The sequence below is a fragment of the Ranitomeya variabilis genome, chromosome 6 (genome assembly GCF_051348905.1).
Source record: "Ranitomeya variabilis isolate aRanVar5 chromosome 6, aRanVar5.hap1, whole genome shotgun sequence".
Lineage (NCBI taxonomy): Eukaryota > Metazoa > Chordata > Amphibia > Anura > Dendrobatidae > Ranitomeya > Ranitomeya variabilis.
The window spans coordinates 149,619,660-149,636,211 of NC_135237.1; the positions used below are offsets into that span (position 1 = coordinate 149,619,660).

Sequence of the window (16,552 nt, forward strand, 5' to 3'; positions counted from 1 at the left end):
ACAATGCCTGGGCATGCTCCTGATGAGGCGGCGGATGGTCTCCTGAGGGATTTCCTCATCTGTGAATAGCATCGGGCGCCAGTGGCGAATTTGCCCATCCTGTTGTTCTGTGGCAAATGCCAAGCGTCTTGCATGGTGTTGGGCTGTGAGCACAAGCCCCATCTGTCGACGTCAGGCACTCAGACCATCCTCATGAAGACGGTTTCTAACAATTTGTGCAGACACATGCACACTTGTGGCCTGCTGGAGGTCATTTTGCAGGGCTCTGGCAGTGCTCCTCCTGTTCCTCCTTGCACAAAGGCTGAGGTAGCGGTCCTGCTGCTGGGTTGTTGACCTCCTACGGCCCCCCCCACGTCTCCTGGTGTACTGGCCTGTCTCCTGGTAGCGCCTCCAGCCTCTGGATACTACGCTGACAGACACAGCAAACCTTCTTGCCACAGCTCACATTGATGTGCCATCCTGGATGAGCTGCAGTACCTGAGCCACTTGTGTGGGTTGTAGAGTCCGTCTCATGCTACCTCGAGTGTGAAAGCACAACCAACATTCAAAAGTGACCAAAACATCAGCCAGAAAGCATTGGTACTGAGATGTGGTCTGTGGTCCCCACCTGCAGAACCACTCCTTTATTGAGTGTGTCTTGATAATTGCCAATTATCTCCATCTATTGTCTATTCCATTTGCACAGCATGTGAAATTGATTCTCAAACAGTGTTGCTTCCTAAGTGGACAGTTTGATTTCACAGAAGTTTGATTTACTTGGAGTTATGTTCTGTTGTTTAAGTGTTCCCTTTATTTTTTGGAGCAGTGTATATTCAGCTAAGCGCCCATTTTGTCAGCAAGCGTCCATTTTGGATATCTTCAAATCAAATACATATTCTTAAAGGGAATCTGTCACCCCAAAAATCGTATATGAGCTAAGGCCACCGGCATCAGGGGCTTATCTACAGCATTCTGTAATGCTGTAGATAAGCCCCCGATGTAACCTGAAAGGTAAGAAAAACAGGTTATATTATACTCACCCAGGAGCGATGTCGGTTCATTTCGGGTCCGATGGGCGTCGCGGTCCGGTCAGGCGCCTCCTATCTTCATACGATGATGTCCTCTTCTTGTCTTCCTGCCGCGGCTCCAGCGCAGGCGTACTTTGTCTGTCCTGTTAAGGGCAGAGCAAAGTACTGCAGTGCGCAGGCAACGGGCCTCTCTGACCTTTCCCGGCGCCTGCGCACTGCAGTACTTTGCTCTGCCCTTAACAGGGCAGACAAAGTACGCCTGTGTCGGAGCCGCAGCAGGAAGACAAGAAGAGGACGTCATCGTATGAAGATAGGAGGCGCCGGTCCCGGACCGCGACACCCATCGGACCCGAAACGAACCAACACCGCCCCTGGGTGAGTATAATATAACCTGTTTTTCTCATCTTTCAGGTTACATCGGGGGCTTATCTACAGCATTACAGAATGCTGTAGATAAGCACCTGATGCCGGTGGCCTTAGCTCATATACGATTTTTGGGGGGTGACAGATTCCCTTTAACAGTCCCCCTTTTAGAGATATGCAAAATTAAAACCTTAATCGTGTCAAGCCTATCGATCTGTCCTAGTGCACCGATGGTTGTTTCACTGCTTACAAGTCAATTCATCTCTAGTAGATGGACCCCTCTTAACGGACTTGTGAAGAAGGAAGTCAGGTCCTACTCTCTCCCTCATTGGCATGTTTCAGGCAGACATATTCTGGGAGAGGTAAATATTGCATTCCACTCATGGTTTCACAGCAGCATCTTTCATCTAGAAGATCATCGAAGTCATTGTGCATGGTCATCACTGTGGTTTCCCTGGTTTTCATCATTATTTTCTTAAGGCACGGCGCTATGCAGCATTGAATTAAGGCTAATACAATTATATATAATTATATATATTCAGCTAAGCATCCATTTTGTCTGCAAGCGTCCATTTTGGATATCTTCAAATAAAATAAATATCCTTAACACACCCCACTCATGTTTTACCAATCTGTTTTGTATGGGGGCTCCATTGGGTATCCGCTGTAAACCTTTAGTATTTTGGCAGCTTAAATGGTCACTGTAGTGTCAGAAAACTTGATCTCATTTGTTAAAATTTTAAAATCTCAACATAAGTTTACTTAAAAATTATCATCTTACCTTTGAAAACCCTCTAAAAGTTTGTCCACTCGGTGTCTCCCTTCTGTGTAACATGAAGTCCACTGCAGCAGACGCATCGGGACAGATTTCAGAAATTGCGGGTGGGTCTTTGTCGCTCTGCTCCAAAATAACCCATCTGTCACACTACTTACAGGCAGAACAGATAGGCAAGCTTTCAGTTCAGGGCCGGCCAGCTATTGGACAATGGCAGAGGCAATGCATGCTAGGCAGTGAGGTAGAAAGGAAGTTCCAGCTCCTACAGTGCCGGCTGAATGATGTGGAAGAGGAATCACTCAAACACTGAATGACAAGTTACAGAGCAAGAGAATTGGGACAGTTCTGGCACATAATAATTTAAATGACCTAAATGCAGTTATACATTGTGTACGGGGGCAGTAAGACCGAGCTTTTCTACAGGTTGTGTGCACACTTTTTAGTTTGATTGGAGTAATGTTTAATAATGCAGCTCTGTGTCCAGTAATGGCTGCGTGCTCCATACAGTGGCCTAATGTGAAGGAATAACAGATGTTTGCTTACTCCACCCCGGCTCCTCGGGGAGTTCTCGAACAGAAGCCATCAGGGTTATTTTCAGAACATTGGAATATTAAGTGAAAATGCCGAGGCTCGATCCAGCTGACATAGACCGTTTCCTCCCTTACCATGGAGGGGTCATTACACAGGAGAGATCCATCATTTCTTTTGCACATCCTTGTGTGTTTTTCATGTTGTCACAATATTTTTTTATATTTTTGTTGGATACTTTGTCTAGGATCCAGAAAATAAAATTACTGGCCGGCCCGAGCACTTAGATGATTCATTGCAATCCTCATTTTCTAGCTGGCATTCTGATTGAGTGAGCCCAGGGAACATTTGTTCTTCCTGCTATTATCGTGTTTGTAGGCTGGCCGCACACCAGAGCTCGGTGTTCTTTTTGCAGTTAATTAATAAAGTTATTTGTGCCGTTTAATACACATTAGTTTGCCTTCCTGTTACTACGTATGAATATTTAGTGCTCTCCATATTATGTACATGGACAATGCATTAAATAGTTATATGAACTGCATATGCCGTTATTGCATGCTCCGAACAAAGAAGCCATGATGTTGTACTCAACCCGTGGCCCCTTCTTGCTAATTGTTGGAGGAGAACTCTGCGGACTCTCACTAATGCAGTGTTGATGGCATATCTGATTGTATTTACAAGAGTAATAGAAAATCAATGATTTCATTACTTGCTGTCTGTGCAGCTTGGGGGTAGGACTACACTTCTGCAGAGGCCATGAATAACCACAGACCCCAGCCGCTAACCCTGTCTTCCCCATGATTCCTAGTGGTTCTTATCTTAAAGCCACCCTCCACCGTGGGATAAAAAAGTGGCTATACAGTGGCTGAACCACGCCTGCACAGCACAGGAAAGGCGTCAGGAGATGTGTGCGTCAGACTCCTCACTGTGCTCCTCATGACACTGCCGAGAGGACATCTTGGCTGCAGGAGGAACGGAACACTGGCCTCAGAAGATGAGGTGGCAGGAGGCAAATAGACGACATCAAGCCCTCAATATTGTCACTGTGTCAGTTTCCTGTATCAGAGAAACACGCAAATGATAACGTTATCATCTCAAACAAGTCTGACGTACACACAATGTGAGAGAAGGGTTGGAGCAACCCTCCACCCTGGCACTGAGGAGTGACCGGATAAGTGCCATACTCTCCTGAACATTGAAATTACTACACCAAGAAGGAGTAGTCCTGAAATTATGACAATCACAGGATCGATAGACGGGCTAATACTATGCAAGTGATGAAAAAATGGAAACAACTTTTGTAAGCTTCTTGATTTATTCAGTATTGAGTACGAGCGCCACATGCACCAATCCTCACACTTCCACACCTTGGCTGCTGAGCTTAGCATTTGTTAGATTTAGTCGCTGTTTTACCCTGTAATTGTAAGCATCAGAATGTGTTAGGAAATGATATAAAGCACACAATATAATGAAGATGTTACTGATTTGCAGACATTTCCTCATATTTCCCAGGCTGCAGCTGATGGACTGACAGGGAATATATGGCTAATTTGTTATCATGCGGCTTCCCTGCAGTATTACTAGAATGCTCCCATCTAATACTTTAGTATGTACATTTTTTCAATGTAAGTGAATGTATAAAATTAATATTTTCTGGATTTCAATTTCTGGTAACTGAATAGTATGTGGAAGAACAATAGGATGTGTGCTCTCGACTTATGTATGAAAAATGATGTAAAGCATACAGGAATGCACTACTCATTGCATCCTTTGATTTTTGTATTCTTCTGATGGTTGCTATGGCAAACATTTTTTTTTGTATGAACAATCTTCAATATGCTGCCGGAATCTTGAAAACATCACAGTAGCTGATTACTTCCTATGTCCTTAGAGCAAATCTATCCATCTCCTGACACGGCTGTTTTAATATATTAGATTCTCCTTAAAGGAGTTGTCCCGGATTATTATTTTTTACAATGGGCCTAAAAACTAACATGCAGGGTAGTTAAACTGGTTGTCCACTACATTGTATAATGCCCCCACCAATTTACACCTTGTAAAGAAGTATTTTTGTAAATACCCCTTGTTGCCATCTGTGCCTGTGAGTGGCACTGTTGCTGACCGCTCACTTGGCACCATGTGACACCAGCTATAGCCGCCGATCACGTCAAGTTCCAGAAAATACTTCTTTACAAGGCTTAAATTGGTGGGGGCATTATACAATGTAACAGAGGCAACGGCCTACCTGTCCTACCCGCCACTGGCTCAGAGCAGTCACCGACTGCTCCCGCTGGCAATTCAGCTGCTCCACATGAACAGAGCAGCTCTTTCTCCAGGCTGCTCTGTAGATGGGGCGTGACTGCCAACATCATGCTGATTGACAGCCGGCTCGTCGCGGGTAGGCAGCAGGGAGCCAGCTGTCAATCAGCATGATGGTGGCAGTCATGCACTGTCAACAGTGCAGAGCAGAAGAGAAGAAGCTGCTCTGTCGACATGACGTCAGCAGAGGCTGTTGAATCGCTGGCAGGAGGGGTCTCTGACCGCTGTGTGCCAACAGAGATCGACACTGGGCACACAAGTCAGGTAGTTAGCATCTTCCTGCTTGTTAATTCTTAGGCCCATGGTAAAAAAATATTAAATATTCCTGAATAACCCATGGAACCACTGTGGATAATCTTTCCTTAGAAATCTATTTTGTACCATTCCTCTAGACAGAAAGGTATGAGCTGAGGGTTGTTACCAGTTGGGGGGAGGGGTGTCCCTGCACACTGTCCAGCCATTGTTTGACAAAAGGAATGATAACGGGCAGTTGGCAATGTATACATTTCTAGGAGGAATCACAAAGGAACTGAACAACGTAGAGTTATAAGGAAAGATGTTCCAGAATTGTTATCTTATGGGGAATACAATTATTTGCACAAACAGACTTGTCAAGAGCGCTGACATATCTTCTTTAAATCATTTTAGCAGTGTTTTTTTTTCTTTTCTAATTTCAGGCTTTGGTTAATTGGGATCCTGTAGATCAGACCGTGCTTGCTAATGAGCAAGTGGATGAAAATGGATGCTCGTGGCGCTCTGGAGCAAAAGTTGAGCAGAAGTACTTAAAACAGTGGTTCCTTAAAACAACAGTGTATGCGAAGGTAAGATGCAAGAAAAAGACTGCTCACTTAAATTTTGCAAGCCTTTTGGGCCTGGTATTTTCTATTATGTATTTTTTATATTGCATCTAATGCTCAAAATAATATACGGTAAACCAAGAGCGAACATCTTTGAAGGGAATTTGTCGGTGGGATCAACTTTTCTAAGCTGTCTATATGAGCATGCAGGTCACAGAAAGCTGAATAATGATACCTTCATGTCTGCAATCCAGAGAAATCCACATTGTTCTTAACATGTAAATGAGCTGATAAGATCTATGGGGGGGGCAGAGATCTTTCAAAGTATCAACTTTCTATGACATACATGGCCATATAGACGGCTTTGAGGGGTTGATGCTTCTGACATATTACCTTTAGATTAATTTACTTAAAGGAGTCCTACCAGAAAAGTCCATTGTACTGTTATCTCAGATGTCACAAAAATATTATGCTGTTTAGCTAATGTCATTTAGCAGAAAATCCATCAGACTCCTAGTACTGAGTATTTGTAAGGGAAGGCTCACCTGTCTCCTTCTGTCCTATGTAATGTGCTGCCCCTACAGAGATGTCTCCCCCATGCGAAAAAGACAGGACTGAATAAAATAACATGGCCTATTGCATTACTGAAATGATGAGAAGGACCGTGTGGCACTTGGACATGATAAATGTTTTGTTTGATCCTGTCCCCATAGGGTCCATCCGATAGGCAATGGGCACCATAGAACATATGAATGTTTTATCTCAGTGGTCATTATGCTGATATTGCCATGATGACACATAAAGGCCTGTAATGGACTACAATAATATATTCAATCTCATTCTTTTAAAAGGAATGTGCCATCCAAAGTTTACCTGCTTGAATCTCAATTGTGTATCAAAGGTTTTTTTTTTCAAGTTTGGAAGTTATCCCCCATCCATGAGGTGGGGTCTATCTTCCTGCTTGCTGGGGGTCTGACTACTGGGAATTTTCGGGAAGGGCTGTAGAGCGACCCATGTGATTGGTGCGGGGGTTGATTATGCGCATCGCTGCTCCATTCATTCTTACTTGGAGTACTGAAGACCAATGGAGCACAGCACTCAGCTATCTCCAGGGGTCCCATAGAGAATGAGTGGAGCGGATGTGCACATGACTGGCCAACACTCCATTTACACAGGGCTTTTCAGATCCCCCAATTAGTGAGGGTCCCAGTCAGTTCATACTAGGTGATGATCCACCTCACCTCCCTGCACAATGACCTCTGCACAGGTCAAAGAATGGCTGGAACACTCTCCTGTGGAAGTCAATGAATATCTTCAGACTGTAGGTTTCCATGGTTCAACTGATTGCAGTAAAGCATATTGTTTAATACTGTTAGGCTAAGTTCACACTGGGTGTTTTTGCTGCTTTTTTCTGCAGCAAAACCTGAGTGCTTGGCAGAAAAGAAGCAGCGGCAAAAACTCAGGTTTGGTGTTGTTCTGCTGCGTTTTTTCATGCATTTTGTACCATTCAATTCAGTGGGTCAAAAACACAAAAAACGCTGAAAGAAGTAACCTGCGCTATCTTCAAAAAAACATGCAAAGCACAAAATACTGATGACAACAATGTGTGTGCCTGATATTTCTGAGATTTCACAGGCTTTGCTGGTACTGTAAAAAGTCAATGAAAATTAGCATAAAAAAGACCGCAGCAAAAATGCCCACTCTGAACTTACTTACTTAATTCATGCAAAATGTCTGCCTCCGTAATCTTGTCTGGAAAATAGAATAAAATGCATTAAAAAAATAAAACTGATTGCACAGAATCATATTTATTTGTACCTGATTTTGATTGGTAAAAGTAAAAAAAATCTATAAGTGACACATAGCCTTCTAAGGGAACGCCCAACAACTGCCCTGCTCAGTGACCTGCCGAGGTGTGCTCAGTATTCATGGGGATTTCACACCGGTGTGGGTGAAGGCTGGAGGGAAGTGGTTAATATTTAGTTTCCCTTCTGTGCTACTGCGGATAACAAATTACCAGCAGAATTGTGGCACTTCTTCTTACTAATAGACACACATCCAGGGAACATGGAGAGGAGAAAGTAACTTGTAGTATTGTAATTCAAATCATCAGCTTTGCATGGTTTAGAATCTTGGGCAGACATAAGCGGTTGCCATGGTGACCGTTCTCCACATGTTGGGCTTTGATGCTAAATATCTATGTTTTCAGGAGCTTTGTGATTGTCAGCAATTGAGTTACCCTGTGGAATACAGTGAGATGTCGCCCAGTAGCAGCTAGTGCTCTTTAACACCGTCATTGCCAGATGTGATAGATGTTAGGGCAAAGTATAAAGAATTGTGAAGGGTATTTGGTTTGCATATATAGTGTATTTGTGTCTGTATGTGTATATATACACTCACTGGCCACTTTATTAGGTACACCTGTCCAACTTCTTGTTAACACTTAATTTCTAATCAGCCAATCACATGGCAGCAACTCAGTGCATTTAGGCATGTAGACATGGTCAAGACAATCTCCTGCAGTTCAAACCGAGCATCAGTATGGGGAAGAAAGGTGATTTGAGTGCCTTTGAACGTGGCATGGTTGTTGGTGCCAGAAGGGCTGGTCTGAGTATTTCAGAAACTGCTGATCTACTGGGATTTTCATGCACAACCATCTCTAGGGTTTACAGAGAATGGTCCGAAAAAGAAAAAAAATCCAGTGAGCGGCAGTTCTGTGGGCGGAAATGCCTTGTTGATGCCAGAGGTCAGAGGAGAATGGGCAGACTGGTTCGAGCTGATAGAAAGGCAACAGTGACTCAAATCGCCACCCGTTACAACCAAGGTAGGCCTAAGAGCATCTCTGAACGCACAGTGCGTCGAACTTTGAGGCAGATGGGCTACAGCAGCAGAAGACCACACCGGGTACCACTCCTTTCAGCTAAGAACAGGAAACTGAGGCTACAATTTGTACAAGCTCATCGAAATTGGACAGTAGAAGATTGGAAAAACGTTGCTTGGTCTGATGAGTCTCGATTTCTGCTGCGACATTCGGATGGTAGGGTCAGAATTTGGCGTAAACAACATGAAAGCATGGATCCATCCTGCCTTGTATGGAGCATCTTTGGGATGTGCAGCCGACAAATCTGCGGCAACTGTGTGATGCCATCATGTCAATATGGACCAAAATCTCTGAGGAATGCTTCCAGCACCTTGTTGAATCTATGCCACGAAGAATTGAGGCAGTTCTGAAGGCAAAAGGGGGTCCAACCCGTTACTAGCATGGTGTACCTAATAAAGTGGCCGGTGAGTGTATACCGTATATACTAGATGGTGGCCCGATTCTAATGTATCTGGCCACTCCGCGATTCAAAGCACACTACGTCTGGTGTAAAACATGGTGGAGGCTGTGTGATGTCATGGGCATGCATGGCTTCCAGTAGTACAGGGTCACTAGTGTTTATTGATGATGTGATTGAAGACAGAAGCAGCTGGGAGAATTCTAAACTGTACAGAGCTCCGCTTCAGCTAAATGCAGAAAGGTTGATTGGACTGTAGTACAGATGGACGATGACTGAAAACACTGCACATCCAACTCAAGAGTCTTTAAGGCAAAGACGTGGAATATTCTTCAATGGTCAATCACCAGATCTCAACCCCATCGAGAATGTATTTTATATTAAGACAAAACTTAAGGCAGAAAGAAACACAATCAACAACTGAAGTCAGCTGCAGTAAAGGCCTGACAAAGCATTGTAAAGGAGGAAACCCAGTGTTTGGTGACGTCCATGGCTTCCATACTTTAGGCGGTCATTGCCTGCAAAGGATTCTCTACAAAGTATTAACCCCTTTACACCCCAAGGTGGTTTGGACGTTAATAACCAGGCTCATTTTTATAATTCTGACTTCTTTCACTTCATGAGGTAATAACTCCGGAACGCTTCAACGGATCCCACTGAGATTGTTTTTCGTAACGTACTTCATGATAGTGGTAAAATGTCTTCAATATAACTTGTGTTTATTTGTGAAAAAAATGGAAATTTGGCAAAAATTTGGAAAATTTTGCAATTTTTAAACATTGAATTCTTATGCCCTTAAATCAAAGAGATGTCACACAAGAGTTAATTTCCCACATGTCGACTTTACATCAGCACAATTTTTTAAACTAAATTTGTTTTCTAAAGAAGGTATAAGGGTTAAAAGTTGACCAACGATTTCTCATTTTTCCAACAAAATTTACAAAACCACTTTTTTTAGGGTCCACATCATATTTGGAGTGACTTTGAGGGGTCTATATGATAGAAAATACCCAAAAGTGACACCATTCTAAAAACTGAATCCCTCATGGTGCTCAAACCCACATTTAAGAAGTTTATTAACCCCTCAGGTGCTTCACAGGAAGTTTAGGAATGTGGAAAAAAAATTAACATTTCACTTTTTTTCACAAAATATTTACTTTAGACCCAATTTTTTTTATTTTCTCAAGGGTAGCAGGAAAAGTGGACTCCAAAATTTGTTGTACAATTTCGCCCTCAGCATACCGATACCCCATATGTGGGGGGAAAACCACTGTTTGTGTGCATGGCAGAACTTGGAAGGGAAGGAGCGCTATTTGGCTTTTTGAATGCAAAATTTGCTGTAAGAATTAGCGGACACCATGTCACGTTTAGAGAGCCCCTGATGTGCCTAAACAGTGAAAATCCCCCACATGTGACACAATTTTGGAAACTAGACCCCTCAGGGAACTTCCCTAGATGTATGGTGAGCACAGTGAACCTCCAGTTGCTTCATAGAAGTTTATAACGTTGAGCCATGAAAATTAAAAAAAATTACATTTCCCCCACAAAAATGTTCTTTAGCCCCAAATTTTGCATTTTCATAAGGGTAACAGAAGAAATTGCACAGTAAAATTTGTTGTGCAATTTCTCTTGAATACGTCGATACCTCGTATGTAGGAAAAAACTACTGTTTGGGCGCACAGCAGGTCTTGGAAGGGAAGGAGCATCATTTGACTTTTTTATTGTAAAATTTGCTGGAACCATTAGAGAATGCCATGTCCCATTTGGAAAGCTCCTGATGTGCCTAAACAATGAAACCTTTCCCCACAAGTGACACTTTGAACCCCCAGGTGCTTCACAGAAGTTTATAAAGTTGAACCGTGAAAGTAAAAAAAAAACAACACATTTTCCCCACAAAAATGTTATTTTAGCCCAATTTTTTTTATTTTCACAAGGGTAACGAGAAATTGCATCATACAATATGTTGTGTAATTTCTTCTGAATATGCCGATACACCATACGTGAGGGAGTACTATTTTAGAGGCACAGTACAAAGCACAGAAGGAAAAAAGCGCCACACTGGAGTTCAGATTTTGCTGGAATGGTTTGAGGGTGCCATGTCACATTGGCAAAGTCCCTGAGGTGCCAGAACAGCAAAAATACCCCATATGTGAACTCATTTTACAAACTACACTCCGCATTGAATTTATCAAGGGGTGCAGTCATCATGCTAACACCACATGTGCCTCACGGAATTTTATACCGTTAAGTGGTGAAGAAAGAATATATTACATTTTTACCACTAAAATGTTTTAGCCCAAAGTTTGTAATTTTTCTAAGGGCTAAGAGGAATTTTTTTTTACAATAAACTGAGGTCCATTTTTTCTTGAGTGCGCCAATACCCTACATGTAATCGGGAAATATTTTTCAGGCACAGTGCAGAGCTCAGAAGGAAAGGAGCACCATACTATAGTGCAGATTTTACTGTTATGGTTTTCAAGTGCCATGACCCACTGGGAGAGCCCCTTAGTTGCCAGAACAGCAGAACCCCCATAAGTGACCCCATTTTACAAACTATACATCTTAACAAATTCATCTAGCGGTGCAGTGATCATATCGACACACATGGCAAACAGGGCTGGGATGGGGAACCTTAGCTTAATTCTTATATTTGTTGTTAGAGATTGCTTTGTACCTACGGAGTATAGCTGGTAGCAGATGGTTATTTATTGGTGTATATGTTCACATATATGTATTTTGCCTACTGATATACTTTAAATCCAACTGTCTGGGGGGTTGCTTGTAGCTTATCAGCCATGTGCCGTTTTTTGTTTTTTAGATGTTTTTAAATGTATGTCTTGCTCTGCTGTGCCTTTTGTATAAATAAAGGTATATATATATTTTTTGAAGGTTGATCCCATTGTTGTGCATATCTTTCTCCTTGCTTGGTTTTCAATTGTCATTGATATATGCACATGGTTGATCCTTGACTTACTTACCTCTGTGGTGCCCACTACTTTCTCTGTACACAAACAAGTGTGTCGCAGAATTTTTTACAATTGGGCAGTGAACAAAAAATAATTACATTTTTAGCCCCAGATTTTACATTTTTACACAAGAAGTGGGTAAAAATGTCATCAAAATTTGTCCCATAATTTCTACTGAACGTGGCAATAAGCTCGATATGGCTGTACATTACGCTTAGCCATACGGAGAGACTAGGGAGGGATGATGCGTTATTTGCCTCCTGGAGAGCAGATTTTAATAGAATAGTTTGTGGACTCCATAAACAGAGCCCCTAAGTGCTAGAAGAGCAGAATCCCCCCTGAAATGACCCCATTTTAGAAATTATATCCCTTTGGGAATTTATCTACAGGTGTAGTGACAATTTTGATACCATGGGTTTTTTCCAGAAACAAGCAGTTTGAATGTTGCTGTGTAAAAATTGCAAACTGCTGTTGTAGTGACCAGTACATCGCAGTGACCAGTACCTTATAGTGACAAGTGCCCAGCTGATGCTTCTGGAGATATGCACCGGTAAGTTATGCGGGCATTCTTCGCTTCAGAAATGCCAAACATGTTGATGCTCTATGTGCTTTAAGCACACTGTGGGGCTCAGAAGGGAGGGAGGCCTTTGGATTTGGGAACGCAGAATTTGCTGAATTTGTTTTGAGAGGAGAGAAGCCATTTTGCTTTTCCAGAGCCTTTGTGCTACCGGTAACGTGGAAGAGCCTATATTTCCGTGGATGACGGACCAGTGGATTGACTTAAAGCTTTTGTTATAAACATTTTACATAACATTTGCATAACATTTGGAATCACATTTATCCGGCGTTTTATGCTGAGCACTTACATCTAAATCTCTGAGTGATGTGATTCAGAGGAAACCCCCAAGGGATCCAGCCACTACAATGAGGCAGCAGAGTTACTCTGGACTCCATCTGGCCTCTGTTCAGTGTTATCCTTTTCAGAAGTGCTCAAAACTCTGTTTTTGCATAACCATACTTTGAGAGCTATAATTTTTCTATATTTCGGCCCAAAGAGTCTTGTGAGGGCTTGTTTTTTGTGGGACAAATTGATGTTTTTATTGGGACCAATTTCAGACACGACATTTTTTGATCGCTTTCTATTCCGATTTTTGAGTGGCAAAATTAACAAAAAACAGCAATTCAGGATTTTTTTTTGTCGTTCCGTGTGAGGTAAAATTGATAAGGAAGTTTTATTCTTCGGGTCAGAACAATTACAGTGATACCCCATTTATATTGTTTTTATGTTTTGGCGCTTTTACACAAAAATGATTTTATGGAAAAAATAATTATTTTTTGCATTGCTTTATTCTGAGAGCTTTAACTTTTGTTTTTTTCCGCTGATGGAGCTGTATGATGGCTTGTTTGTTGCTGGACAAGATGACGTTTTCAGCAGTACTATGTTTATTTATATTCGTCTTTTTGATCGTGTTTTATTCCACTTTTTGTTCAGCGGTATAATGGTAAAGCGCTGTTTTTTGCCTTTATTTATGTTATGTTCACTAAAGGGGTTAAGTAGGGAACGGTTTTATAGGTCGGGTCTTTCCGGATGCGGTGATACCAAATATGTATACTTTTATTGTTTATATTATTTTTCATAAAACAAGATATTTAGATTTTTTTATTATTATTTTTGGATTTTTTTTCTTTTTAGATTAAAAAAAAATGTAAAAACCTTTTATTTTACTTCATCCCACTATAGAACTTTAATTTTTTGCAGGCTGATCGCTTTCATATAGATATGCAGCAGCATCCCTATGCTATGCAAATTGTCAGCACTGCGTTGACAGGCAAAGTTGCTTGCTCATGCTGTGAGCATGATCAAGCAAATTTGCTAGCTCTGGTGACACTGATTTTGTCATGACGACATCGGGTCACCATGGCAACGATTGGGACTACACGATGATGTCGCAGGGTCTCCGATCCAAGGGCAGAGGGACTTTCTACTCTCTGCCTGCTCTTGAAATTCTGCGATTGAGTTCGATCATGGCATTTAGGTGGTTAAAGTTCTGGGGCCTGCTGTCAGAATCAGCAGACACCCAGCTGCGGTCGCGCGCACACAGCCTCTATGCGTGCAAAATCGCCGAAACGTATCCATACACCCCAGGTCAGTAAGTACCAGGTTACAGGGACGTATGGATATGTCTCTGGTGATAAAGGGTTAAAAATTGGCTTTTTGTTTATGGTAAAGTTAATTTGACCAATTACTTTTGAGCCCCTGAAATGAGGAGGCTTTATAGAAAAATGGTTACAAGTCCTAAACATTTCACAGGATATTTTTGTTCAACCCCATCTCAGCTGTTTTATTTTAATTAAAAAATAATAGCATGCAAAGCCCAAATCACGAAGATTCGGTCACTGTCCAAATATATCTGTACCTAAGTGTATATCATTATAGAAAAATGCCTCTATCTCCACTTATCTGAATCCAGTCCTCCTGCCCTTTTCATCTCCCAAGCTGATAATTCGCCCAAAATTAATTAGTAGAGTTCAACTCCAGAGAAGGCATAGCTTTTCATTTTAACTAGGATCAGGGTGCAACCATTACCCATATAGGTCAATAAAGAGGGAAAAGGAGGAGCAAGCACTAAGTTCTATGATGTCTCCATATGCTGCATACAGAAGAAGAAATCCTGCACTCCATATCTCTCTGCACTTCTCTTTGAAAAGCAGCAGCAGAATGGAGGACAGTAAGTACTGAGCAGCGTAGTGGTCAATCCACTAGGATAAAATACACTACTACTGCTTCTTTTAAGTGTTGTATCTCTGTGTGTGTCTCTCGATCTCACTCTGTAGCCACTTCCTCCTCTTCTCTCCAAAGACTTCTATGGGCAACTGTAATCTGATCTCTCCATCAAGCTGAAAAAGCCATCTCCTCTATAGAGATGGATGTTATCATTGAATTCAGAGTGAATGAATAGTGTAGAAAATGGGAAAGCAAAGAAGCTTGAATTCTTGTTTTTGTTCTTTTAGATTTGGAGATACAGTTTAAAAGAATGGCCTTAATTGTTTTTTAAAAGTTTCTGAATGGAATAAACTAATAAAAGAAGCAATACTTATGTCAACTAGACCCTCAATGTTCCCAATTCAATAATGCCCGGTGCCATGACAGTCATTACTTCCTGCTGCAGCAATGACATTCAGACATAGGTACACGTGACTGCTGCAGGCAATCACTTACTATAGCTATTCACAGATCTTGCCTTCAATGAAATGTAATACCTACAGTGGCATGGAAAAGTTTGGGCACCCCTGGTAAAAAAAAATTACTGTTATTGTGAGTAGTTAAACAAGTTAAAATTACCAAAAGGAAAATAGGCTGATGCTAAAGTTGGGCACCCTTGGAAAGTTGTGTGCTCAGATAACTTTATCCAACGTTTCAGACCTTAATTAGCCTGTTATGGTTATGGCTTGTTCACTATCATCGTTAGGAAAGTCCAGGTGATGAAAATTTCACAGCTTTATAAAAACCCAGCCTCCTTTAGCCTTATGCCAAAAAAGAGCAGTCAAGGGTTCTTCAAAGAAGCTGTCTAGCACTCTGAAAATTAAAATGGTGCAGTTCTACAATGCAGAAGGAGGCTATTTGAAGCATTTTCATGTTGCTCTTTCCTGTGTTTGAAATCTATTTAAAAAATGGCAGTTAACGGGAACATTGGAGGTCAAGATAAGGTCTGGAAGACCAAGCAACATTTCAGTGAGAGCTGCTCATAAGATTGCTAGAGAAGCAAATCAGAATCCCTGCTTGACCCCAAAAGACCTACAGAAAGATTTTGCAGACTTTGTAGTTGTGGTACATTGTTCTTCTGTTCAGAGACATCGGTCCAAATGTGGCCTTCATGTAAAAGTCATCAGAAGAAAACCTCCTGCGTCCTCACCATAAAATTCAGTGTCGGAAGTATGTAAAAGAACATCTAAACAAGTCGGATGCATTTTGGAAACAAGTCCTATGGACTGATGAGGTTAAAATATAACTCTTTGTCGACAATGATCAAAGTTATGTGTTGCGAGAAAAGGGTACAAAATTTCAGGAAAAGAACATGTTGTCAGCCATTAAGCATGGGAGTGGATCAATCATGCTTTGGGTTTGTATACAGCCATTGACACGGGGACAATTTCATAGGTAGAGGGAAGAATGGATTCAATTAAATTTCAACAAGTTCTTGATGCAAACATAAAACCAACTGTAAAAAAGTTGCAAAGATTATGGCTTCTACAAATGGATAATGATCCTAAACACACTTCAAAATCCACAATAGACTACCTCAAAATGTGCAAGCTGAAGGTTGTATAGTCCTCTGATCTAAACATCATTGAAAATCTTTGGCTAGACCTCTAAATAGCAGTACATACAAGTAGGGATGGGCGAACCCAAACTGTAAAGTTCGGGACCATACCGAACACATAGTGTTCGGTCACACGGTCCTGAACACTTGTTTCCATGGGAAACCTGTGTTACAGTTCGGGTCCAATTCTGGCTGTA

General features: G+C 41.7%; 1 protein-coding gene across 2 annotated transcripts in view; it reads left to right on the forward strand.

The window, feature by feature from the left end:
• Positions 1–16,552, forward strand: part of LARS2 (leucyl-tRNA synthetase 2, mitochondrial) — a 266,084-nt gene that overhangs the window by 172,168 nt on the left and 77,364 nt on the right. For both annotated transcript variants that reach the window (XM_077269111.1, XM_077269112.1), the window contains exon 7: positions 5,670–5,813. In XM_077269111.1, the coding sequence (XP_077125226.1) occupies positions 5,670–5,813 (144 nt within the window). The remainder of the gene's footprint in view (positions 1–5,669; positions 5,814–16,552) is intronic.